Source organism: Petromyzon marinus, chromosome 34 (genome assembly GCF_048934315.1).
Source record: "Petromyzon marinus isolate PM22_M1 ecotype Great Lakes invasive population chromosome 34, UKy_Petmar_22M1.pri1.0, whole genome shotgun sequence".
In the NCBI taxonomy this organism is placed as follows: domain Eukaryota; kingdom Metazoa; phylum Chordata; class Hyperoartia; order Petromyzontiformes; family Petromyzontidae; genus Petromyzon; species Petromyzon marinus.
In genome coordinates this window covers 4183066-4210526 of record NC_133700.1, presented here as the reverse complement: position 1 = coordinate 4210526, position 27461 = coordinate 4183066, and the positions used below count along the sequence as shown (strand labels likewise).

General features: G+C 51.3%; 2 protein-coding genes and 1 long non-coding RNA gene across 10 annotated transcripts in view; 2 read left to right on the top strand and 1 right to left on the bottom strand.

Moving 5' to 3' along the window:
• The first annotated feature begins 1076 nt into the window (after positions 1-1076).
• On the top strand, positions 1077-20210 carry LOC116948609 (E3 ubiquitin-protein ligase MARCHF4-like). Its single transcript, XM_032965443.2, has 5 exons — positions 1077-1666; positions 5084-5592; positions 8283-8438; positions 10080-10272; positions 15437-20210. Exons 2-5 carry the CDS (start codon positions 5470-5472, stop codon positions 15745-15747), a joined length of 783 nt encoding a protein of 260 aa, XP_032821334.1. The 5' UTR covers positions 1077-1666; positions 5084-5469; the 3' UTR covers positions 15748-20210.
• On the bottom strand, positions 16033-20890 carry LOC142929769 (uncharacterized). Its single transcript, XR_012945920.1, has 2 exons — positions 20773-20890; positions 16033-16305 (listed from the first exon to the last, which is right to left on the bottom strand). It is a non-coding gene; the product is annotated as an uncharacterized LOC142929769 (long non-coding RNA).
• Positions 20891-21032: 142 nt separating this feature from the next.
• LOC116948608 (mitogen-activated protein kinase kinase kinase 3-like) overlaps positions 21033-27461 on the top strand; it is a 48265-nt gene continuing 41836 nt past the window's right edge. For 2 of the 8 annotated variants that reach the window (XM_032965439.2, XM_032965437.2), the window contains exons 1-2: positions 21033-22570; positions 26061-26137. The gene's annotated coding sequence lies outside the window, so the exon portion shown is untranslated. The other 6 variants (XM_076071644.1, XM_032965438.2, XM_076071645.1 and 3 more) reach the window with 3 other exon arrangements.

The following is a 27461-nucleotide window of genomic DNA, read 5'->3' as shown; positions in this document are numbered from 1 at the left end:
ACCCATCTGGCTACTGCTCAGCACCCCAAGCAAGTCGATTTATTAACCCATCTGGCTACTGCTCAGCACCCCAAGCAAGTCGATTCATTAACCCATCTGGCTACTGCTCAGCACCCCAAGCAAGTCGATTCATTAACCCATCTGGCTACTGCTCTGAGTGATCACCAGCGAGGCTATTGCTCTGAGTGATCACCAGCGAGGCTATTGCTCTGAGTGATCACCAGCGAGGCTATTGTTCTGAGTGATCATCAGCGAGGCTATTGCTCTGGGTGATCACCAGCAAGGCTATTGCTCTGAGTTATCACCAGCGAGGCTATTGTTCTGGGTGATCACCAGCAAGGCTATTGCTCTGAGTTATCACCAGCGAGGCTATTGTTCTGGGTGATCACCAGCAAGGCTATTGCTCTGAGTGATCACCAGCGAGGCTATTGCTCTGAGTGATCACCAGCGAGGCTATTGTTCTGAGTTATCACCAGCGAGGCTACTGCTCTGAGTGATCACCAGCGAGGCTATTGTTCTGAGTGATCACCAGCGAGGCTATTGTTCTGAGTGATCATCAGCGAGGCTATTGCTCTGGGTGATCACCAGCAAGGCTATTGCTCTGAGTTATCACCAGCGAGGCTATTGTTCTGGGTGATCACCAGCAAGGCTATTGCTCTGAGTGATCACCAGCGCCTCGCTGGTGATCACTCAGAGCAGTAGCCTCTACTGCTCTGAGTGATCACCAGCGAGGCTATTGCTCTGAGTGATCACCAGCGAGGCGTCCCACTGCCGCCTCTGGCGAGCAGCGCAGGGGTTAACGCGCCGCCTGTGCCGCTAAACCCCGCGCCGCGCTGCGGGTGACGGGGTCCGGGCGGGGCCTCGGCGAGGGGACCCGGGATCCCGGCCGCTCCCAGTGCGGCCCCTGGGAGCCGTCGCGACGGCAGCAGGGGTCTGTGGGATGCGGCGGGGTTCTGGGGTTACGTGGATGAGAGACGGAGGGGGTTTGCGGGATCCGGGATGCGAGGGGAAGGGTGCCGTGACGGCTTGCTGCTAGGGGTCCCGGGACGAGGGGTTCGTGGGGGGTTTGGGGTTCGCGGTTCAAGCGATCCGGGTTAGGAGTCTGGGAATCGGGGTTCGGACGATGCGATAAGAGGGGGAACTGGGGTCCGGTGAGATTGGGAGACTTGGGGTGACGGGGTGCCGGTGTAAGGACATGGGCTATAGTATCTGCGGTGCCGGTGTAAGGACAGGGGCTATAGTATCTGCGGTGCCGGTGTAAGGACAGGGGCTATAGTATCTGCGGTGCCGGTGTAAGGACAGGGGCTATAGTATCTGCGGTGCCGCTATAAGGGGACAGGGGCTATAGTATCTGCGGTGCCGGTGTAAGGACAGGGGCTATAGTATCTGCGGTGCCGCTATAAGGGGACAGGGGCTATAGTATCTGCGGTGCCGGTGTAAGGACAGGGGCTATAGTATCTGCGGTGCCGCTATAAGGGGACAGGGGCTATAGTATCTGCGGTGCCGGTGTAAGGGGACAGGGGCTATAGTATCTGCGGTGCCGCTATAAGGACAGGGGCTATAGTATCTGCGGTGCCGCTGTAAGGGGACTCGGGGTCCGGACGGACTCGAGGTGCCTCACATCGCGCATCACGTGGCGAAAGATCCGCAGCTGGCAACCGTGCAGGTGTGTGTTAACGTGTGTGTGTGTTAACGTGTGTGTGTTAACGTGTGTGTTAACGTGTGTTAACGTGTGTGTGTTAACGTGTGTGTGTGTTAACGTGTGTGTGTTAACGTGTGTGTGTTAACGTGTGTGTGTGTTAACGTGTGTGTGTTAACGTGTGTGTGTTAACGTGTGTGTTAACGTGTGTATTAACGTGTGTGTTAACGTGTGTGTGTTACCGTGTGTGTGTTAACCTGTGTGTGTGTTCACGCGTATGTGTGTTAAAGTGTGTGTGTTAACGTGTGTGTGTGTTAATGTGTGTGTTAACGTGTGTGTTAACGTGTGTGTTAACCTGTGTGTGTGTTCACGCGTGTGTGTGTTCACGCGTGTGTGTGTTCACGCGTGTGTTAACGTGTGTGTTCACGCGTATGTGCTCACGCGTCCCACGCGTGTGTATTAACGCGTGTGTGCTCACGCGTGTTCACGTGTGTGTGCTCACGCGTGTTCACGTGTGTACGTGGGAAGCTATATAGCGGAGCGGTTCGCAAAACCGTGCGACCCGGGTTCGATTCCCGTTCACGGCCAATACCGATGACGATTATCTGAATCGCTCCTGGGTCTCCCCTAGGTCGACTCAGCCTCAAACGAGTACCTGGCGCGGTGTGTGAACATCGCCACTGGGGATACAAAGGCGGTCGGGCGTGGTGCTGGCCACCCACCCCCTCGTGTGCCACAGTGCCGGCCTTCATAGGTGCTCGCTACTCGCTAACAGCGCTTGCCCCAACAGTCTGTTACAGTCTATATTGTGTGCACACACACACTGTGTATAGGGGCCATCCATTTAGTACGTACGCATGGAGGGGGGTTAACCCAAATGCGCACGCGTGACTATGGGGGGGGTCTACTGGCAATGTTCGCATAGGAAACAGGGGGGGGGGGGGGGTGAAGCCAAGATAGTAATTTGTCTACATTGGCCTTCAAATAAGTTAGATAGTCCGGCGGTGGACTATCTGTTTGCTTAAACACGTTCATGTTATTAATGCTTGATCGTTTCTGCGTGGATTAAATATCTTAAATATCGGCCGTTCTATAGGATTCGGGGGGGGGGGGGTCAGGGGTACGTACGCAGCTGGGGGGGGGGGTCGGTGTAAAAAGTTCGCGTGCGTACAGGGAGGGGTCAAGTTTGACAGATTTTTTTACCTAATCAATGGATGGCCCCTTAGCCCACTCACACACACTGGTTATAACCCACTCACACACACTGTGCATAGCCCACTCACACACACTGTGTATAACCCACTCACACACACTGTGTACAACCCACTCACACACACTGTGTATAGCGCACTCACACACACTGTGTATAACCCACTCACACACACTGTGTATAACCCACTCACACACACTGTGTATAACCCACTCACACACACTGTGTACAACCCACTCACACACACTGTGTATAGCGCACTCACACACACTGTGTATAACCCACTCACACACACTGTGTATAACCCACTCACACACACTGTGTATAACCCACTCACACACACAGTGTATAGCGCACTCACACACACACTGTGTATAACCCACTCACACACACTGTGTATAACCCACTCACACTGTGTATAACCCACTCACACTGTGTATAACCCACTCACACACACTGTGTATAACCCACTCACACACACTGTGTATAACCCACTCACACACACTGTGTATAACCCACTCACACACACTGTGTATAACCCACTCACACACACTGTGTATAGCGCACTCACACACACTGTGTATAACCCACTCACACACAGTGTATAACCCACTCACACACACTGTGTATAACCCACTCACACACACTGTGTATAACCCACTCACACACACTGTGTATAACCCACTCACACACACTGTGTATAACCCACTCACACACACTGTGTATAACCCACTCACACACACTGTGTATAACCCACTCACTCACACTGTGTATAACCCACTCACACACACTGTGTATAGCGCACCGTATGCTTGGCGGCTTTGACAGGAACCCTCGTCTTCTGTAGCGGAGATAACGAGGAGTGGAGCAGAGTGAGATGAGATGGGAGAGGTAGGAGAGTGCGTGGAGGGGAGTGGAGTGAGATGAGAGGGGAGAGGTAGGAGAGTGCGTGGAGGGGAGTAGAGTGAGATGAGAGGGGAGAGGTAGGAGAGTGTGTGGATGGGAGTAGAGTGAGATGAGAGGGGAGAGGTAGGAGAGTGCGTGGAGGGGAGTAGAGTGAGATGAGAGGGGAGAGGTAGGAGAGTGCGTGGAGGGGAGTAGAGTGAGATGAGATGAGAGAGGTAGGAGAGTGTGTGGAGAGAGTAGAGTGAGATGAGAGGGGAGAGGTAGGAGAGTGCGTGGAGGGGAGTAGGGTGAGATGAGAGGGGAGAGGTAGGAGAGTGCGTGGAGGGGAGTAGGGTGAGATGAGAGGGGAGAGGTAGGACAGTGCGTGGAGGGGAGTAGAGTGAGATGAGAGGGGAGAGGTAGGAGAGTGTGTGGAGGGGAGTAGAGTGAGATGAGAGGGGAGAGGGAGTCAAGCATTAGTACTTGGAAGATTTTGAAAACAGGGCGATCTTGAAGTTGAACCAGCATTGTTTTGAGAGTTATTTTGGCTGGTCGGAGTATCGGGATAATGTGGCTACTTTTACCCGTGCAGGTGAGGCCTGTAGCCACTACAACAGCCTTTGTGTATTTATGTTTGTGTGTGTATGTTTGTGTGTGTTTATGTCTGTGTGTATGTGTGTGTTTGTTTGCGTGTGTGTATGTTTGTGTGTATGCTTGTTTGTGTGTGTTTGTGTGTGTGTTTATGTTTGTTTGTGTTTGTGTGTGTTTATGTCTGTGTGTATGTGTGTTTATGTTTGCGTGTGTTTATGTTTGTGTGTATGTTTGTGTGTGTGCTTGTGTGTGTGTGTTTATGTTTGTTTGTGTGTATTTATGTTCGTTTGTGTGTATGTTTGTGTGTATGTTTATGTCTGTGTGTATGTGTGTTTGTTTGCGTGTGTTTATGTTTGTGTGTATGTTTGTGTGTGTGTTTGTGTATGTTTGCGTGTGTATCTTTGTGTGTTTGTGTGTATGTTTGTGTGTATGTTTGCGTGTATGTTTGTGTATATGTTTGTGTCCTTATGTTTGCGTGTGTTTATGTTTGTGTGTATCTTTGTGTGTTTGTGTTCATGTGTGTGTGTGTATTTTTGCGTGTATGTTTGTGTATGTTTGTGTGTATGTTTGTGTGTGTATGTTTGTGTGTGTATGTTTGTTTGCATGTTTGTGTGTATATATTTGTGTGTATGTTCGTGTGTGTATGTTTGTGTGTGTATGTTTGTGTGTGTATGTTTGTGTGTATGTTTGTGTGTGTGTTTGTGTGTGTATGTTCGTGTGTGTGTTTGTGTGTGTATGTTTGTGTGTGTGCTGTATAGCGCGCACCGCTGACGGGCTGCTGCATCAACAAGAAATCCGCGGAAGTTCGCGACTTGTGGTGGTGGTGGTGAACGAGGCAACCGCTGGAAGAAGAAGAACGGCGTAGGGGGGACGGGAGGGTGGGGAGGGGTGGGGGGTATTCCCCGGTCACTGACGTCACGCGCGAGGAATCCCCTCTGGTACCAATGCGCGTGACGGAGCAGTTTAAAAGCCGTTGCCATGGACGCGATCAGCCGGGGGAGGGGATGTCGCTGGGAGCTTACGCCGGGGTCCGCTGGGGTCCTGAAGGCGCAGAGGGGACCCTGAGGGCGCAACTGGAGGAGTCTTGAGAAATCCCCTTGGAACCCCCCCCCCCCCCCCCGCCGAGGCGAGGGGACCCCGAAACATGAGCTGCCGCGGGGTGGAGGAACCCAACGAGGGGGACCGGAGCCGCCAGGATGCGGGGTCATTGGGAACGGGGTCTCGGACACCCCCGATCTGCAGGATTTGCTTCCAGGGGCCCGAACAGGTGGAGTCTTCTCGGTCTGCAGTCTCTCTCCCCCGGCTCTAATAATAGCTAAACAAAATACTGCAAGCAGACTGCGCAATCTCTTTCGCAAATCTGTACTTCCCGTCAAACCAGGACCCCGATGTTAAAGTGATGGCCGTTGCCTACAACAGTTGGCGGTTTACCAGCACGGCTGACTGCTGATGAGGCGCTGAATGCCGAAACCCGTTCAGAAGATTTCCACGTATTGAACCGATGCTGCTGAAATTATGCACGCGGCTGATGGGATCTGTAACAACATTAAATACTTGTGTATTTGACATGTAGTTACAGGTACTGCACTTGAAGGATGCGTATCATGTGCTCCCTGTATATTCACTGCCACGGCGTCGACTGCGCGGGGTAACGGCCAGGAGCCAGAGAGCGCTGGCGGAGTCGTGGTACAGTGTAACAACAATTTTTTTAAAATGTATTCCTGGGTAGTAAGTGTTATTTCCAATTGCTTATGCCTCAAAAGTGTAGAAAATGGCTATTATTCCCCGCAAACTTTGCTTTTGTGACCAGGACAGTGATCTTTTGAAATTAACCTTTTTTTTTTAGAAAACGTGTGCATTTGTGTCATTCCTTCACAAATTCAAAGTTTGTGGTCGAATAATAATAGCCATTTTCTATACTTTTGAGCAATTAGAAAATAACACTTACTACCCAGGAACAAAAATCGTGTTACATAGAGACGTATCATTAACGGCCTTGGCCGTGATGACCCCTTGGCCTCAGAGCTTGGAGATGGGGGTCCTCAGATATAGAGCGGTATAGTTATTGTTACTTTAGTGTGACCAGGTGAGACTCTCAAGAGAGACCAGGATAGAGGCTCATTTGCAAGAGTGACCTGGGGGCATCGGTCTGCCAGTAGGAGGCGATGATGGCTGTCGTGTTTAAACCCCAAGAGACCATGTTGAGTCTCATCTGCAAGAGTGTCTACCAGTCAGGGTGCTGCTGTGTGTACAATCCAAATTGAGTAACTCGCGGTGTCATTTTTCTAATTTGGCAAAAATTGTACCGTAAAGCTGGCACACAATCGCCGACTCTTGCGGAATATGTCATGGGATCTTAAACGTCCACTGAAGCAGACGGTGCTTAGAAGTAGCAGTATTATGGCTGTTACACCGGCAGTATTAATCGGGGTGGCGGCTGGATTCGAACTGTGAACTTTTGCAATGAGCGGCGAACGCGCTACCACTGGGCCGCGTCACTGCCCAGAGCGAACTGCGTTGAGCACCAGGCCACCCGAGTTCGAATCGGGGCCACGGTTAACATCGGTGGCGAATTATATCTGAACTGATCCTGGATGCACCCTTCACAAACCCGCACTTACCAGCGTGGCCGAAGTTATGGTTGAACAATTCCCATGACCGATATCGTGTGGAGAGGCCTTTATCCAGCAGTGGATTGACAAAGGCCTGCAATTGATTGTAACTGTATTATTATTCGTTTCTAAATAACGATGTACATGATTCACGTACATAATACACACAAATTTTGAATCTATATACGGTACACGCACATCATGTACACACGCCTCCTTATCACCCTGCTATCGCTACTACTTCCATGGGCACTGTTCAAGCAGACACTAACTGTGTTGTGCCATCGATCATCGCTACCCCTGTGTTCAACCACGACGCTGCAGGTTACACCACCAACAACAACCGCCATTCGCCACGAAGTGGCGGGGATATCACCACGAGGCTTGTGCCAGGCCAGGTGCACTTTAAGGCCAACGTGAAGCGTCGAACGCCCGCCGGCAGGAGGTCACGAGACAGACCCGGTTGCCATGGGTTGATTGCCTGAGATGACTGGCCCGATGTACCACTCACCCACTCAACCTCCCACTCAATGACCCACTCACCACCCTACCAGACTCACCGTTTCATCTCACCCGTACCGTATTCAACCACCACCGCACAGCAGATCACTGCACCTGCGTCTTCCCTCCGACTGCTCCACTTTCAAATTCCATCCCACGGCCACCACCACCACCATCTCTGATACTACTACTACTACAGTACCGCTACTAACAATAACCATGTTCACGTTTATAAACGCGTTACAACGCCGTTATCTATTTACAGCCTGGATAGTGCAGCTTGTCGCTGGCCGCTTGTTGTTCCGTCGGGTCTGTTCTCAGCAACTGTGCTAAACAAACTCACAGAGGAAGAGCGCTTAGGGGTCGTCCATAAATGACGTCACGCACCTGGGGGGGGGGGTCAGACATTTGTGACGATGTGTGACGAGGGGGGGGGGGGTGAGAAATGTGACGTCACATAAAAATGCGCAACTTTAAATAAATATAGACAACACGTTCTACTTAATTAAATAGACTTTTTTAAATAAATGTGTTCTCCTACAAAATCAGAGTGCAGCGGCACATTAAATACGCACTACAATGACAATAGTTTAAAGCGATTTGAAGCATGTTTTATTTTGCGGGGGGGGGGGGCAGAGTTTTGTGACGTCATATCTGAGGGGGGGTCTGACTTTTTGTGACGCCGTGTGACGATGGGGGGGGGGAGGTAAAAAATCGTCCAAAATCGCGTGACGTCATTTATGGACAGCCCCTTACTCACGGAATGCCCGTGCCCGTTTGCCGTGTGGCCCTGGCTGCCCCGTGCCCCCCCCCCCGTGCCCCCCCCCCACCCTGACCTCGGCAGGGGCTGCTGCTGAGCCCGTGTCGCTGCGCTGGCTCGGTGCGCTTCTCGCACCAGCGCTGCCTGCTGCAGTGGACGAGCGAGCGTGGCTCGTGGAGCTGTGAGCTGTGCGGCAGTCGCTACCGAGCGCTGCCCGCGCGCCTCAAGGGGCCCCTGCAGGTGCGATCGAGAGCCTCCCCCCCCTCCCCTTCAACACAAACTCTAACTACTAAACCCTAACCACTAAACCCTAATCACTAAACCCTAACCACTAAGCCCTCACCACTACACCCTAACCACTAAACCTTAACCACTAAACCCTAACCACTAAGCCCTGACCACTACACCCTAACCACTAAGCCCTGACCACTACACCCTAACCACTAAGCCCTGACCACTACACCCTAACTACTAAACCCTAACCACTAAACCCTAACCACTAAGCCCTGACCACTACACCCTAACCACTAAACCCTAACCACTAAACCCTAACTACTAAGCCCTGACCACTAAACCCTAACCACTAAACCCTAACCACTAAGCCCTGACCACTACACCCTAACCACTAAACCCTAACCACTAAACCCTAACCACTAAGCCCTGACCACTAAGCCCTAACCACTAAACCCTAACCACTAAACCCTGACCACTAAACCTAACTACTAAACCCTAACCACTAAACCTTAACCACTAAACCCTAACCAGTAAACCCTAACTACTAAACCCTAACCACTAACCCTAACCACTAAACCCTGACCACTAAACCTTAACCACTAACCCTAACTATTAAACCCTAACCACTAACCCTAACCACTAAGCCTAACCACTAAACCCTAACCACTAACCCTAACCACTAACCCTAACCACTAAACCCTAACCACTAACCCTAACCGCTAAACCCTAACCACTAAACCCTAACCACTAAACCTAACCACTAAACCCTAACCACTAACCCTAACCACTAAACCATAACCACTCACCCTAACCACTAAACCCTAACCACTAAACCATAATCACTAACCACTAACCACTAAACCTAACCACTAAACCATAACCACTAACCCTAACCACTAACCCTAACCACTAAACCCTAACCACTAAACCCTGCCCACTAACCCTGACCCCGACCGCCAGAGCCCACGAGGCCCCAATGGGATCACTCTAAATACCAGAGTGCAGAGTCTCCCTTTGACGATTGGTGATTTGTTCGTTTCCAGTTTGAGCGAAAAAAGACACCGATACTTGAGAATATAAGTCGTGCACGCACTCGGTCAGCGTTAATGTGTCCAGGGAACAAAAAATAACGATATGTTCAGCGTTGTCAATGTGTCGACACAGCGCGCAAGTGGTTTGAGAGGCGGTCTCATTCATCTGTTTGAGCAGCAAGGTTCTCTCGTCATGGCAAGGACAAGGTCGCACAAATGTTGGCATCCATGCTTGTGGATGTGTCTGTGATAGCGGCTCCGTAGGCAGTGGGGTGCGTGCGTGTTTGCATGTGTACGTGTGTGTATCCGTGTGCGCGGAGTGGTGGTGCAGTGGTTAGCGCACCGCACGATGAACCTGGCGACCCAAGTTCGATTCGCGCTCACGGCCCAACACCAGTGACGATTATCTGAACCGGTCATGGGACCTCCCCTAGGTCGACTCAGCCTCAAATGAGTACCTGGTGCGGTGTATAAACATCGCCACTGGGGAGACAAAGGCGGTCGGGCGTCGTGCTGGCCACCCACCTTTATAGGCGCTACTCGCTAACAGCACTTGCCCCAACAGTCTGTCGAGGCTGCACGGGGGAATCTTTGTCTTTTGTGCGTGCGTGCGCAGTGGCGCGCCGTGTCTCTGTCGGTGGTGGAGCGCGTGCAGGTGTCGGCCGTGGTGCTGGGCGCTGTGTTCCTCTTCGCCAGCCTCGCGTGGCTGCTGTGGTCGGCGTTCAGCCCCGCCGCGCGCTGGCAGCGCGTGGACCCGCTGTTCCGCGTGTGCTACGCCATGTACGCCTGCATGGACGTCGTGTGCATCGGTAGGCGCGGCACACGGCCGATAAATCGAAGTCGCGAGAACGAGCGGGCCGATTTACGGCCGCTTTGAGCGGTACCGGTGTTGCTGGAGACTTGTCTCGCTGTTGCAACTGCCTGATGATGCCGGTGACGACGATCGGCGGAATGTCGTTAACCCGTTTAAATGTTGTTGATTGCTCGCCAGTCGCAGCACCGGTGGTGCTGGTGAAGCAGGGATACACTGGCCACGTTGGCTCGCGTGACAACTTGATTAATTATCAATTCAAATGGCCCACCCTCCCCAATGGACAGCCATCATGTGTGGGCACATGATGGCTGTGTGGGCACATGATGGCTCAGCACCTGTCCTGTTATCGGGCATTAGGCTGCTGGCAGGAGGCGATGAATACTTCTGCTGTGTGAAATCCCAAATGAGCAATTGACGGTGTCACTTTTCTAATTTGGCAAATTTAGCCGGTAGCGCAGGCACACAATGGCCCGCCCTCTTCGTATGACGTCAGGGGATCTCAACACCCCAGCGTTAACACACCCCCGCGTTAACCAGGGTGCCCTGACTGGATTCAACATGCGAACCTCTGCAAAAAAGCAGCGAACATGTCACCGCTGGGCCGCGTCTCCGTCCCACAGTGCACACTACGCACCACAGCCACCCTGATTTTGTCCCAACTTTAAAATGTTTCGGCCTCATGCTCATATGCGCCACGGTGGCGAGACGTTTACTACCTCGTCTGTTATGCAGGTTGTGGTTTCGATACCAAACCTGACGCCTGCATATTTGGAGTTTGCATGTCTCTTTCCGTGGTTGTGTGGGATTTTTTTACCCGGGCACTCCGGTTTTTCCCTCCACAATTAAGAAACATGCTTTTGGAGTATTTGGCTGCTATACATTTCCACACGATAAGCCACTTCGTTGAGCGATCATTTGTGGCCAGGTTGATTCTGAAAAAGAGCTATATATCTCGATGGGCCTTACCTCACACGACAGTGAGATGTTTATCCAGTATCGAGCACTTGTTTGATGACGACGACGAACATGATAATGGTGTGGCCCGGTCTGTAGCCCTGACGAGGTCCTCCACGGTGCATGGCTCCTAGAGGAGTTGACGGACCAACAAACAGATGCGACCATCGTCCACCACCACATGAGATGATCAACTTGTGAGACTTGCAAAGGTCGGGGCTACTTGAATAAGTGGTCGGGGCCAATATGAGAGACAGCGAATCGGCTTCCTCCGTGCGGGTTGGGATAGCGATGGAGTGGGCGTGGTTACAAAGTGGGTGGGGTTATAAAACGGGCGGGGCTGACCGCAGGAGCCTCCCGATAATATGGTAGCTTTACGCTAACCGCATTGTTCGTGGGACACGGTGATGTGAGCCCACTGCTGTGCTACTGTTCCTGGGCCATTCCTGGGATGGTAGCGAACTGTTCTCATAAAACCCAATCTGTACGTGACAGGGAAAAGCCCAGCATAGCGGAGACCGGTTCTAAGTGGTGCTGGAAATTAGTCACAGGGGGCTTTGACCACCCCCTCACCACACATAGGCAGGTAGGAGCACATGCCCAACTCATTACAAATGAGTTGGGCATGTGTGCCCATCCACGGTTGGATGGTGAGGGCCTTCCTCACCACAGTATGCATCGTGTGGGTTGTTTGACCGCATCTCACGATGCTGCTCAGTGCGGGTTTTGTGAAGATGGGAGGAGGATACATAATGTATGTGACTGCACTGGGCCCTGCTGCCCACAGATATCGCCACGTGCTATACCGTGACCAGGCAGCACGGGGCGCTCCCATGAAAGCAACAACACCAGGGAGTCTCCCATGGCCCCGTTAAGAGATCAGGGGTGAGGTTTGGGTCAGGGTTTAGGGTTACGAACGTGTTCATTGGGATGGGCTATGTAACGTGTTTGCCTCATATCACCTGAATTCGTTTGTGTGAATTAATACGTATTACTCAATAATTAACATCAAATAATAGCTTATGAATGGTCATTATTCCATTAACGATGTCCCCCCCCCTTCCCCAGCTGAGAGATGTCGATGTGGAAAAAGTCCCGAAATTAATATTCCCTCGCCAATAATTAGGTTCAGCAAGCAGCATCCGGGTGCGGCTTTGATGTTTCCTCAAACTCGCAGAACACCCAAGTGGCCACAACAAATCAATTTGTCTTCAGATAATTTACGAAAGAAGTAGTGCAACGCGGGAGGGCAGTGACTCGGTCACCTAGACCACAGGAGCACCGATTTTGATGAAAACAGTCATTGTTCTGTGAGTGTTCAGGGGATCAATACCAGTAACATATACCCCCAAGAAAATACCTTAACACACTCATCAGTAACACTGTGTGGGCCTTAAGATAAAAAAATATATAATCGGCGACGTTTCAGGCAATGGCCCTTTTGCATTCGTAAATGGCACAGCGGATGCAAGCAACAGAAATGGCACTTTAATGGAATCTACGATGATCCTGCAGTGACGTAAGACTAATCACGGCCACAAGATATATGTGGTCCATGATATATTAAATGGAAAAAATGCACTCATAATACCCTCGAATAATACTAGTTCGCCTGTGTGGCGAGAGAACCGCTGCTCGCAGTATCTCTTTAGGGTGGAGTTAGGGCCCCCAGGCTGCCACTTTTATGCCCCGGATAAATTACTCAGGGAAGTGAGCCGAGCACGCCCTGTCCCCAGGGACTGGATGCTGATTGGCACTTAACAAAGTCCCAGTTTTTCACCCAACCGTACGCACGAATTTCAAAACACGTACGCAATGCTTGAGTCCACATGGACTAAAGCGATGCTGATTTATGAGGTTTCACAATCCAGACCGACGTTAGATTTGTTACCCCCTCCCCTCCCGAGATATTTCTGCGATATCCGTTTGTAGCTCCACAAGTGGCTGTGAGATGATAATTATATATCCGTGGAAGCTCCACAAGTGTCTCTCTCTTTAATACTCATCAACCCACTGTAACAATTGAAGCAATTGGCGGGACCCCGGGGTCCCATCACTGCCCCGGGGTGGGAAAAACCGCGTAGCGACACGAGTCTTGCCTTACCGACAACAAAACTAGCGTCAATCGATTGGCCTCGTTGAGAGCTATTCGGGGCACTAAGTTTCGTAAAAAGCTGAAAAATTACATAAACACGTTAAAGTCACTGCCTGGGGGGCGGGGCTCGCCTTGGCAAAGAAGCCGAGGATCGACGGCTGACCGGAGGGCGTCGTCGCCGCGCGCGACTGCGGTGGACGCCCCCCGGGGCTTGCGTTTGGCCGGTGGGGTGGCGCCCATCGTGTTGATCGCCGCCTGCTGCTGGCGCTCGTTGGCGCGAGTCTGGGCGGGCGGCGCGTTGCTGTCGGGATCACGAGTGGGCGGACTGAAAAATAATAATAATTGACCTGATTTTTGCGGGACCCCGGGGTCCCGCCAAATGATTCAGTTGTATAAATTTTGAATATATCAGTGCCAGTGAGGAAGCTTTTGAGTTATCACATAACAGTGGTTGATTTTGATTCGCTTGATCAAGAGCTCAGAGGTGGTAGCCCAGTAGTTTAAATCCGGCTGGCGGTGTGGAGCTTTGGTTCATTGCTCTTCGCAAAACGACGCCCGGGTGCGGTCAAAGTGACGGTCCGGGGTACCAATATCTTAGGTATTTGCGGAGTGTATGCGAGCACATTGTACTCATGAAGTTATGAAGTAATAGCTGGGCAGGCGGGTGTCGACGCGTTGTGTGACAGACTCAGGTTGTAGATGATGACACCAGGCAACAGCAAAGACAAAGATCTCCCCTACATATAGCCTTAATAGACTTTTGGGGCAAGTGCTGTGAGCGAGCACCTTTGAAGGCCGGCACGGCGCACGATGGGATGGGTGGCCAACACCATTGTCTCCCCAGTGCTGATGTTTACACACCACACTGGGTACTCATTTAAGGCTGAGTCGACCTAGGAGAGGCCCAGGACCGGTTCGGATAATCGTCACTGGCGTTGGTGGCCATGAGCGGGAATCGAACTGGGGTCGCCGGGTTTGTAGCGCAGTGTGCTAACCGTTGCGCCACCGCTCATAATGGAACACACAGGCACCAGCGGCAGTGATAAGCGCCATCAGTACCATCGAGCGCTCGTGACGCACAGGGCCCTGGAGGCAGCAGCTGAGAGTCAGTCAAGTCTGGCTACTTTCACAGATGCATGACTTTTAGATAAACCTGTTTTGCTCGTTGCAATATGAGAAAAACAGGTTAATCTATAAGCGAATGCCAGCATTCCTCTCTGCAAGAGTTATGCATCCATACTTTTTATAAAGTGACACCGTCAGACCGGCAAACACATAGCCTATCGGTTTTCACAGCCAATGTTATGATTCATGACATATATATTTGGATTGGACCACGGAAGGATTTGTCCAAATCCCTGCCATTAGGAATCCTCCAACACCCGACACAGCCAAATTATGTCATGAGTACAAGTACAAACGTGAAATGTGACAACAATCATCGCTACCAAATGTAGCAATTATATACAATGTATGTATAGTATCAAATTGCTACATTTTGTTAAGAGGATTGTACATTTCCATATTGTCTCATTGATAAATGATCATTCTTAAAGTTATTGCAAAGCTAAAACAATAAATAAGTGGCGTGTTAAACGCTTTTACGCATGCTCATTAATTTATTTGGCCGTGTTGGGTGGTCGAGGGTTCCTCACAATAAAAATTGGTCAGATCATTACGTAGCCTAAACCAAAACTCAAATATGAATCACCAGCATACACAATTTCAATAGAATTGAAAAACTCTAAATATATAACAATGCAATATAAGGGACAGTCTTTTATATATAAACTGTATTTATTTGTTTTACAAACATTGCCAAAACATTGAAAAGCATCATTATCAGCCATTAATTAATTATCCAGCAATGGGTGAAGGCCTCCCCGTGTTGTGGTCTCACGATGCCAGGATCCACCTTGCTCGTGTAAACGAACCGATCTCGTTGCCGACCTCTGTCGTGGTCATCCTCTGAGCCACATTTTCAAACGGACATTTCTTTAGCTCATGCCCTGATGCCAAACACAGTTGGAATAAAAATTGGGAAAGGTTCTATAAGGACGATGAGATCACAAAGAGTCTGCTGTATGTATTTTCCACCCACGTACGGCAGGCCTCATTGTGCACGAGGGCCCTTCGGTACGCCGCGTGGTGCGCCGCTGGCTCGCCGTGAACCAGCACTGGCGTCTGCTCGACTACGACAAGGCACGTGCCGTGGAGGACGAGAACCCCATTACGGGACCCGCCCGGCCTCCGGCCCTCCCGGGCCCGCCCGGGGCCGTGCGAAGCCCCGAGGTCAGCGCGGTGGTCGGATCACCGTCCCGTGCGTCGCCGTGCGCTTGCGGCTGCCTCGGCGGACGCGTGTGCGGCGAGCACGGGCAGGAGGTGGAGGAGCGCGGTGCCACCACCACCTCGGATGTGTGATGGGACGGGCCCACGGCCGCCGATTGTCGTCACTACTGTGACCGCTGCTGGAATGTATCTATGCAAATAATCATACACGTGGGACACGGCGCGGTGACAATCAAAAGAGAAAGCCAATACAGAAACTGCCGGCTCACGCAGCAAAAGGAACTTCACATGGTAAACAGGAGCACTGTAACACGACAGATGTGTTTTCGCAGGGGGGGACGCGAACATTATTTGTTTCGCCTGTGGCTTAAGGTATAAATGATGCATACATTATTAATGATTGTCCAACACTTCCCCATTCCTCTGGACTCCCCATTGCGAAATGTCCACTGCACCCATTGCACCTTCATGGCGTTCACACGAGGAAGTGGCATTGGAATTTAGCAAGGTCAGACTTCTCATAAAACCCCAACAAATTCCTCGTGCTCGGGCTACACGCAGGAACGTGGGCCATTTTGGGTGATGGTGGAGACCAATACTCATTGCATCTGGCGAAACGCACTTGACAGATGGCCAGCGTTTCATTCGCCTGTAGACTGGTCCGTGTGCAGGGTGCTGTGAAGACCAACACTGAAACACGAAACAACAAGTTGAAAAAGAAATGCATTGCAAATTGGTGAGCAGAGCTCATGAGACAATCAAATGCTAATCCTCCCCTTAACCCCTACCAACTATCCAACCAAACATTAGAACCATCCAGGGTTGGTTATTGACAGGCACTGCAACACCGATGCCTAATAATCCTTTGGTATTTTACCCTATATTACTATAATTCTATACACAGGTTTATAAAAAATATATATGAGGACAAAACAAGGCGAGATGGAGACGGCACGTCAAAATAATTCCCGGAATAGTTTTGCCGGCCTATTCCAGCTAAAATTGAGCACCCGTACCAGGACAACAGATGGGTACCCCGCCCCGAAGCAACAAGCAGCGAGTCTTCCTCTTAATTTCAACGACCTTACCCCACGCATTCACCTCTGGCACTTTTCTAGGCTCGGGGGTTCCTCTTCAACTCTCGTTCGCTTTTCAGTTTCGTTTACAGGCCAGTAATGAGGTCGACCCCTCGGAATGCCACTTACCCCTCTGACTCGACGCTTCTCACGAACCACTTATCTAGCCAGGAACTGGTACTGTGACTTGTCAAGAGGGGTCTGATGCTGCTGCTGTGGTGAAATTCAAAAGTTTTGTTTAGGAGTCATCTTACATTTTTAAACTTGAGCCAAATGATTTGTAATATTTTACCACCGATACAATGCTGCTGCTGCTACTCTTAAATGATAATTACAATAAAGCTGAGTTGCTATTTATTCCATGCATTTGGATTTTATTATGAGGTAGTAAAGATTCTGGTTTTTGCAGGTTGGGTTTTTGATCATCAAAGTAAATATTGATTTTTTTTCATGGAGAAGGGAAAATTTAATCAGTAAATTATTGAAGCAATTATAAAGAGGCAGCCCTGCAACATGAGCAAGAGCCTCCACGAGCAGAAGCTTCTAGATATTCTCTTAAAAGGCAAGTTGGCCTACTCTTCCACGCTAGGCAGACGTCTTTGGAAGAGGTAGGAGTACCCCCCAGTTTACCCGACCGAAGGTGACCTGCCTGTTGACTACGGTGTAACCATTACGCCACCGCAGAGGAATGCCGATTAAGTTAATGTTTAACGGGTCATTTACACAATTAGAATGTGGCTTTATAAGATGTGTACATGCAAGATGTTTGCTCATAATATGATGGACGGCTTGACATCAGTACCCCCGTTCTCAGTGTGTGTTGTTTAAAATGTGTGGACCATTGACTGTCGTGCCGAAACATAACACTTACAACGGGGTCACGCAGCAACGGGAGTCGCTGTTAAATTTTGATTTAAAGCTTTCGTGACTGCAGGGATTCATATTCTTGGTTCTATGAGTCACTGTGTTTATGTTGAATGTTGGTGGTACGTCGTTCCGTTTTAACGCGTGGGATCTGGTGGGATCAAGAGTCAGACAAGATGAAGTGGGAGATCAGGCGGCGTCTAGTTGGGGTCCGGTGGGGTCAGGTGGAGATCAGATGGAGTAAAGTGGCAGGCAGTTTGGGTCAAGTTAGGGTCAGGTCCGGTCAAGCGGAGGTGAGGCGGGGTCAGGTTCAGGTAGGTTGGGATCTCAGGTGAAGTGGGGGTCATGTGGGGATCGGGTCGTGGCGGGGTATTCTTGCCGTCGCCCCGTGTACCTGGGGTGAGTGCACAGCACCCACACGACAAAGATCCCCCCGTTTAGCCTTAACAGACTGGAGGGGCAAGTGCTGTTAGCGAGCAGCACCTATGAAGGCCGGCACGGCACACGAGGGGGTGGGTGGCCAACACCACGCCCGGCCGCCTTTGTCTCCCCAGTTGCGTTGCTTACACACCGCACCAAGTACTCATTTGAGGCTGAGTCGACCTAGGAAAGGCCCAGGACTGGCTCAGATAATCGTCACTGGTATTGGGAATCGAACCCGGGTCGCTAGGTTCATAGCGCAACGCACTTAGCGCCACACTACCGCTCCCCCCACACGCACGACACACGCACAACACACACAACACATGCACAACATACACACACGATACCACACACACAACACACGCATACCACACACACGACACACAACACACGCACAACATACACACACGACACACACAACACACACACGACACAGACGACACACACACGACACACACACACACGACACATACACACAGACGACACACAACACACACACACGACACAGACACACAGACGACACACACGCTGCCTGCCATCACACCTCCCTCGCCTCCACAGATTCGTTTGTTCCCCTCTTGCCGAATGGACGCGATCGGAGCCACGTGACTCGCATAAACAATGCCCGTGATTGGTCCAAATTCGGGCGCTTAGTAGAGGCGGGGCTGAGGGCTCGACCAATCAGTGTCAAAGACAATGCCCATATAATTATCAGTTGAGCACGTTTATCACAAGCACTGTGTGTGGTTAATGTAGTTCTTGAGTCCTTACAAAGGGTATCTCTTTGGTCTTCGAGATATTAACACCGCCTGTTTTATTTTGCCAGAAAGGGTAAAACAAAACTATTCTTATTTTTCATACTTTCATACTGGCAAGGTCCCACGAGACGGCCCCGCCCCCATCCTCCGCCCTTCCCCCCACAGCGAATTTCCGGTGAAAGGGGAGGGGGCGGGGAGGGGGCGTTTCCGGTTGATAGGGGGCGGAGTCGTTCACAGATCCCGCCCCCGCCCACGCCCCTTGTGACCCCCCCCACCCTCCCCCATCGTGACCCCACTCCCTGCGTACAATCTGTGTTTCTACGTTCACTTCGTTCAACACGCAGTCGGCTTTCGCGACCAATATTGTCTGTAATAGAGGCGGGTTTGCGTTAGATCGCGTAAATAATCGTGTGTCGTTATACCCGCCCCACCAGTAAGGTTTGTCACGTAATGCAAAACGTGCCAATTCGTTACTCGTTCTGCCGGGCCGGTGTGTTGGAGAGTAAACCCACATTTACAATTCGAGTCCGACGTTTCGCCGGTAATTACAACCAGCCTCATTAGGCGACAACTCTGGCTGTCGTCTGATGAGGCTGGTTGTAATTGACAAACCTTACTAATTGGCTAATTAGTCAGTTCAGATTGAATCTGGCTGTCACCTGATGATGCTAGTTGTAATTACTTGGCGAAACGTCGTACTCAAATTGTAAATGTTGTGGATTTGCTCTCCAACACACCGGTGTGCTGTACCAGTAACGAATTGGCACGCTCTATTTACGTGACAAACCTTACCAATTGGCTGCGTCGGGTGGTGGCGGGTTTAACGACACATTTATATTTATGCGATGTAACCCAAAAAAAACCTCACAGGATTAATGTTGCCCTTTCATGAATGAGAAATACAAGACAAAGCCATAGTGCCATTGTGGCCATGCAACCCAAACAATGGCTCTGATAGGACATCCATAGACACATAGAGACGTTATAATAGAGATACATTAATGATAGACCACAGTGTAACCCAAACTATGGACCGGATAGTAAACCACTGAATCTGCGCTCCTTTAGAGGAACAGCAACACTAAACGGACTCTTTCCTGAAGCCATCTCGTGACGTGCAGACCTCGACATTTGCCATACGCAAGAATGCAATAAATTGCCCATAACGTCTATCATGGGTTTTTTTGCTTTAAAGGCAGTGTTGTAAACAATTGTGTAGGAACATGTTTAGGTATTCTTTCGTTACAGTATCAAGTTTAGCTTTGCAGAAGCACTCCAAGCTTCTCTCGTCCCACTATTTAATATTTTTTAGGGCCCAGTCCACCTTCAAAAAGTGTCCTTGTAAGTATACACTGTAACCCTGTTATGTGTTCCAGTTGTGTCCAGCCGATGCATACATAGCACATGACAACCATAACGATGGAGTAATGAATGAATAACGTAGCCGCACAAGTAATAAAAATACAGCACCCGTGCCAATGTGGCGTTCCTTGGTTTCCTTGCCTATGAGTGACTCTTAAATATGCCCACCGTCTGTGCGCGAGATGCGGTCGCATTTAGACGCCGTATAAACCCACGTTTAAGTAACCATCTTCTCTCATTCTATGTGGTATTTAAAAAAAATGCATCCCTGAAATGACTTGCTCAATCCACTGCTAATGGATGTGATACCAACTGCAACGGGAGCTCCGCAGGGCCCTCTCTGGTGATTGTTTTTGTTGCCGATCCCTCCAAGGGGCCAGACGCCCTGGAACAGCAGGCATGAGTGTCCCACACTTTACCACCCCCATCACAGACAGAGACGGGAGGACACAGTCCCCCGGGTCTGTCTCCACGAGTCCACCGATTTTCCAGCAGGTTCCCTCCTTTTTTTGTCTCCTTCATCCCCCCCTACACCCCACTTTGCGATTAACCGTGGGGTTATTATCCGTGTGGTTGTTACAGCACGTTACTGCTGGGTGGACAGGCACGTGGGATTTAAAGAACGTCGAATGTTGTTTTAACTACGGTGCCGGGAGATCGACGTAACATCTAACCTCTCGCATTCTCTCTCCCCTGCCTCCTTGGCGTGCGTTTACTCCTCCGCCTCCTTCCGTCTCCTCTCCGTACAGGGTCTCCTGTCCCCTCGTCTGTCTCCACCTCCTTCTCAGTCACCTCCTGTCTCCTCCTCCATCTCCTCCCCTTCCTCCTCTCTCCCCTCCTCCTGTTTCCAACCTCCGCCTCTTCCCCCAGTGTGTCTCCTCCTCCTGCCCCCACCTCCTCCTCTTCCCCCAGTGTCTCTTCCTACTCCTCCTCCCTCCTCCTCCTCTTCCCCCAGTGTGTCTCCTCCTCCTCTTCCCCCAGTGTGTCTCCACCTCCTCTTCCCCCAGTGTGTCTCCTCCTCCTCTTCCCCCAGTGTGTCTCCACCTCCTCTTCCCCCAGTGTGTCTCCACCTCCTCCTCCTGGCCCCTCCTCCTCTTCCCCCAGTGTGTCTCTACCTCCTCTTCCCCCAGTGTGTCTCCTCCTCCTCTTCCCCCAGTGTATCTCCACCTCCTCTTCCCCCAGTGTGTCTCCACCTCCTCTTCCCCCAGTGTCTCCACCTCCTCCTGGCGCCACCTCCTCTTCCCCCAGTGTGTCTCCACCTCCTCTTCCCCCAGTGTGTCTCCTCCTCCTGGCCCCACCTCCTCTTCCCCCAGTGTGTCTCCTCCTCCTCTTCCCCCAGTGTGTCTCCTCCTCCTCTTCCCCCAGTGTGTCTCCACCTCCTCTTCCCCCAGTGTGTCTCCTCCTCCCCCTCTTCCCCCAGTGTGTCCTCCTCCTGGCCCCACCTCCTCTTCCCCCAGTGTGTCTCCTCCTCCCCCTCTTCCCCCAGTGTGTCCTCCTCCTGGCCCCACCTCCTCTTCCCCCAGTGTGTCTCCTCCTCCTGGCCCCACCTCCTCTTCCCCCAGTGTGTCTCCTCCTCCTCTTCCCCCAGTGTGTCTCCTCCTCCTCTTCCCCCAGTGTGTCTCCTCCTCCTCTTCCCCCAGTGTGTCTCCACCTCCTCTTCCCCCAGTGTGTCTCCTCCTCCCCCTCTTCCCCCAGTGTGTCCTCCTCCTGGCCCCACCTCCTCTTCCCCCAGTGTGTCTCCTCCTCCTCTTCCCCCAGTGTGTCTCCTCCTCCCCCTCTTCCCCCAGTGTGTCCTCCTCCTGGCCCCACCTCCTCTTCCCCCAGTGTGTCTCCTCCTCCTCCTGGCCCTGTCGTCTCCGTCACCGCCCCTCCCGCTCCCCCCGCCCCCGACTTGACGCGGCCTTCTCCCGGGCCCGGAGGGAGGAGCCCCGTGCCGCCCCCGCTCCTCCCGTCTCGCCGAGCCCCTCCACTGGGCTATTTCTACTCCCACCCCAGAGTCCCCCCTGGCTCCCGTCGATCTCCGATGTCTCTCCACCAGTCCCCTCCTCCCTCGTCGTCCCGAGCGCCCCTCTCTTCTTAGGACCTCCCCGAGTCGTCCGGTTTCCCTTCTGTCATCCCCGAACTTCACCCGCGCGCTCCTCCTCCTTCACCTCCTCCTCCTCACGCGTCTCACGACCCCAGCGAGTGCTCATGTCTGCCCGCGTGGGCGCTCCTATGCATCTCCATTTAGTTCGCCTGTCTCCGCGAGTCTCCCTGTACACTCAAGTCCCCCCGGTCTGTCCCCCGTCTCCGTGAGTCTCCCCGCCTGTCTCCACGAGACCCCCGTCTATCCGGCGGCCCCCCTATTTGTCTCGCCGATTGCTCGGCCCGCTGTGTGGGCCCCCGTGGCCCTCCCTGGATCCCCCCTGCCGCCTCCCTGACTTACCTTGCCTGCCGAGAGAGAGGGAGGAGAGAGAGGGGCCCTTCGTGGAGGTGAGTGTGGAGAGGAGGGCCCGGTTACACGGCGGTGTACCCTGCCGAGTGCTCTGGGTTGGTGTTCTCTTGTGTACGGTGATGATGTGAGCGTTGTGGAAGCTGAGTGGACTTTGCCGATGAGCGGTACCAGCGGTGTCAAGATCGGCCTCTGTGGAGGAGGCTCGTGAAGGACGCTGCTGCTACTGGGCAGTGCCAGGCTAGGTGCATAGTGAGGCTACTGGGCAGTTGGAGGCAGTCGCCCCTCCAGCAACAACGGAGGGCGGAGGAGCGACGCTCACAACAACGAGCGGAGCGCCGGGTGGCTAAAATACAGCAAGTTGGCACAGTAGCGGGCACAGGTGGTGCATCGTCCAGTCATCTCAGTCAGTCGACCCGTGGCACCTGGGTCTGCCCCGTGACCCCCTGCCAGTGGACGTTCGACGCTTCACGTGTTCTCAAAGTGCACCCAGCCTGGCACACAAGCGTCGTGGTGTTACGTCACCGCCACTTAGTGGCGAATGGCGGTTGTTGTTGTTGTGTGTGTTAGAGGACGATGGCCGGGTGGAAGCGTTTCTCCGTGGGGTGGTTTTGGTAGTGGTGGTGTCTGTTAGGGGTGTGTTGTGTGTCTCGTCGAGGATGGCCCCGGTAAAGCGGTGTGTGTGTGTTGTGTAGAGGTGTGTGTATGTAGAGGTGTGGGTGTGTGTATGTAGAGGTGTGGATGTGTGTTGTGTAGAGGTGTTGTGTGTATGTAGTGTTGTGTGTGTTGTGTAGAGGTGTTGTGTAGAGGTGTTGTGTGTATGTAGTGTTGTGTAGAGGTGTTTTGTGTGTGTTGTGTAGAGGTGTTGTGTGTGTTGTGTAGAGGTGTTGTGTGTGTGTTGTGTAGAGGTGTTGTGTGTGTGTGTTGTGTAGAGGTGTTGTGTGTGTTGTGTAGAGGTGTTGTATTGTGTAGAGGTGGTGTGTTGTGTGTAGAGGTGTTGTGTGTATGTGTTGTGTAGAGGTGTTGTGTGTGTGTTGTGTGTAGAGGTGTTGTGTGTGTTGTGTGTAGAGATGTTGTGTGTGTGTTGTGTGTAGAGGTGTTGTGTGTGTGTGTTGTGTGTAGAGGTGTTGTGTGTAGAGGTGTTGTGTGTATGTAGTGTTGTGTGTGTTGTGTAGAGGTGTTTTGTGTGTGTTGTGTAGAGGTTTTGTGTGTGTTGTGTAGAGGTTTTGTGTGTGTTGTGTAGAGGTTTTGTGTGTGTTGTGTAGAAATTTTGTGTGTGTTGTGTAGAGGTGTTTTGTGTGTGTTGTGTAGAGGTGTTTTGTGTGTGTTGTGTAGAGGTGTTTTGTGTGTGTTGTGTAGAGGTGTTTTGTGTGTGTTGTGTAGAGGTTTTGTGTGTGTTGTGTAGAGGTTTTGTGTGTGTTGTGTAGAGGTTTTGTGTGTGTTGTGTAGAGGTTTTGTGTGTGTTGTGTAGAGGTTTTGTGTGTGTGTTGTGTAGAGGTTTTGTGTGTGTGTTGTGTAGAGGTTTTGTGTGTGTGTTGTGTAGAGGTTTTGTGTGTGTGTGTGTAGAGGTGGTGTGTTGTGTGTAGAGGTGTTGTGTGTGTGTGTTGTGTAGAGGTGTTGTGTGTGTGTGTGTTGTGTAGAGGTGTTGTGTGTGTGTGTGTTGTGTAGAGGTGTTGTGTGTGTGTGTTGTGTGTAGAGGTGTTGTGTGTAGAGGTGTTGTGTGTTGTGTGTAGAGGTGTTGTGTGGGTGTTGCGTGTAGAGGTGTTGTGTGTGTGTGTTGAGGTGTTGTGTGTAGAGGTGTTGTGTGTAGAGGTGTTGTGTGTGTGTGTTGTGTGTAGAGGTGTTGTGTGTGTGTGTTGTGTGTAGAGGTGTTGTGTGTGTGTGTTGTGTGTAGAGGTGTTGTGTGTGTGTTGTGTGTAGAGGTGTTGTGTGTGTGTTGTGTGTAGAGGTGTTGTGTGTGTGTTGTGTGTAGAGGTGTTGTGTGTGTGTTGTGTGTAGAGGTGTTGTGTGTGTGTTGTGTGTAGAGGTGTTGTGTGTGTTGTGTGTGTGTTGTGTGTAGAGGTGTTGTGTGTAGAGGTGTTGTGTGTGTGTTGTGTGTAGAGGTGTTGTGTGTGTGTGTTGTGTGTAGAGGTGTGTGTGTTGTGTGTAGAGGTGTGTGTGTTGTGTGTAGAGGTGTAGTGTGTTGTGTGTAGTGGTGTAGAGGTGTGTGTGTGTGGTGTAGAGGTGTGTGTGTGTGGTATAGAGGTGTGTGTGTGTGGTGTAGAGGTGTGTGTGTGTGGTGTAGAGGTGTGTGTGTGTGGTGTAGAGGTGTGGGTGTGTGGTGTAGAGGTGTGGGTGTGTGGTGTAGAGGTGTGGGTGTGTTTATGGAGGATCGCCTTGCACAGTTGTGCTCGGTGTAATGTTTTAGGTTAGGGGTTTGTTCTGGGTTGGAAATGATGCCCGGGTTGGTGTCGTGTTCCGGTGTGCTGTGTATGGGTTCGGGTGTGCTGTGTTAGGGTTCGCGTGTGCTGTATATGGGTTCCGGTGTGCTCTGTATGGGTTCTGGTCTGCTTTCTGAGTTGGGTAGCAGTGTTGTGGAGTGCTCTGTGTGTCGTGTAGGGCCATTTACTGTGCTATGTTGCGTGGGTAGCTGGGCTATGGTGTTCTCAGTATTGTGGGGTTGGTAGTGTGGTGGTATCAGGGTGTGTTCTGTAAGATTATGGTGCCGGTAATATTTTCGTGTGCTTTGTGGCGAGTCTTGGGTGGTCGTGTCAAGGTGTGTGCTCTCTGCCTGTTCTGCGCTGTGGTGGGTTCGTGTGTGCAGTGCGTGTGTGTGTGTGTGTTCTCAGGATGGTGTGTTTTGAAAGGGTTTTCAGTAGAGGGGTGTTCTCTATTTTATGGAGTCGTCGGTTCATTGTGTTGTGCGCGGTAGTGGGATTAGGTTGATCGGTGTGTTGTGTAGGGGAGGTAGTGTTTATTTGTGGTGCTGGTAATTCGGGTGTTCTCTGTGTTGTGATGGTATTTGTGTGCGCTGTGTGTAAGGTGCTGTGTTTTGGGAAAGCTGGCCGAGAAGACGTATGTTCGGTGTGGCATGTAAGGTATATTGTTATTGTGTACTTTGTGTGTGGTGTGCCATCGGTTGCGCTTTGGTGTGTTGTGTAGGGAGGGGTGTTTGTGGAGCCTGGCTGGTTGCCTGTGTTCCCTCTTGGATCGTGGCTGACGACGATGATGACCTCTTTAGGTGGAGGTTATGTTTGGAGAGGCTGACCAAAGTGTCGGTCTGTTCAAGTGCAAGTGTGGTCTGGTGGAGGTGCATTGAGGTGAACGATGTGCAAGTGAGGGGTATGCAATTGAGGTGTTCCCAGATGGAGGTGTGTTTGGATGGACTTGCCACATGGGAGGTGTGTGCGGGTTGAAGTGTGCTCAGGTAGCTTTCGCTGACAATGGCTTTACAACGTACCTTTTGTGTTTCCATTCATATTTGTTCTTTCGGTAGACCACAGTTTGCAATTACGTGAGATTGTATCTCTCTGATGTGTTGTCGAGTTGTAGGAAACGAATTGTTTCAGAAGAGGCTCTCGGCACGTGGAGCAAAATCATCAAGGCATCGTGGGGAACAACAAAACACGGTACAATCCGAAAACGCATAGGATGGATATACAGCACAACCACAAAATGCCTCCACAGTCCATGAGATTTTATTTGAGGCACCCAAACTGCCAGCTCAAGGGATTGCTGCCTGAGCTTTGTGCCGTGTGGCATTCCTTACCACCACAATTCTGCATCTTTGAAAGCAGCGAAGGAAGAGCGATCGCAATTTCTAAATCGTATGAGAGTGTTTTTGAACACAAATAATCAACTGGGGTTTATATAATGCCTGTGGCAAAGAGGCATGAGATTCCAATCCGTAGGTCTTCGTGGTTGTGCTGGATTAGCTCTCCGATATAATTTGGGTTTTTCGGCATAATGTCTTGACGTTTCGCTTGATGTGCTGGGAGAGTCTTCAGCCACTGAAATCTGAAAAAAACTAGAAACTGTCGCCCTCCTTGAGCGACCCAGGGACCTTCCCCATAGCCCTCGCCCCCCAGGTGAAGGAATCTTCCCAACCCCGTAGAACAGGTTCGCTCTCAGAGCCTTCAGGTCCCCTGAGTTGGCAACTCGGTCAGAGCTCTGCTGGGGAAATGAGTAACTCCCGTTGTGAATTTTGCTTGCGACCTTGAGGAGTTCTGACACTGGGGCATCGCCATGTGGGGTCAGATCACTGTGCTTCGTCGTCGCTGAGAACCCCGTGGCTTCAGAGAAAAGAGACAACCCGAGTCGGCCGTTATGTGCCTCAAATAATAATAATCTCAGGAAAAGCAAGTTGGAGACTTAAGAGTGGAATATTCTACCACAGTTCACCGCGGTACACGTTGCATGAATGAATATCTGTTTATTTTAGTTGGGCTGTTTTGTTTTCGCCATTTTTTTCTGCTTCACCAGTCCCGACGAAATAATGTGGATTTATACATTGTCAGAACAGAATATTTTGGAAGGCAGGCAGTCATACGGAGAGCAAACAAAATACATGTCTTGAGCCTGAACTTCAACAGCTGCAGGGAGTCGACAGCACGCATGGCTGGAGGAAGAGAAATCCAGATCATTGAGACAGCAGAGGAGAGCGACCTCCCACTGAGTGAAGGCTGACAGGTGGCTTCGACAGAAAGCCTTGGTATCTGGACCAGAGAGTGCGTGGACGAGAGTGGATGGAGATGAGAGTGTAGAAGTAGTAGTGAGATGAGAGGGAAAAGTTAGGAGAGTGTGTGGAGGGGCGTAGAGAGAGATGAGAGGGTAGAGGTAGGTAGAGGCAAGTCCATGACCTACAGGACGGTGAGTGCAAAACTGAAATCGATCCGGGATTTAATTGAGAGAAAGTTGAGGGATCGGAGGGTTCACTTGATGTGGTCTAATTTT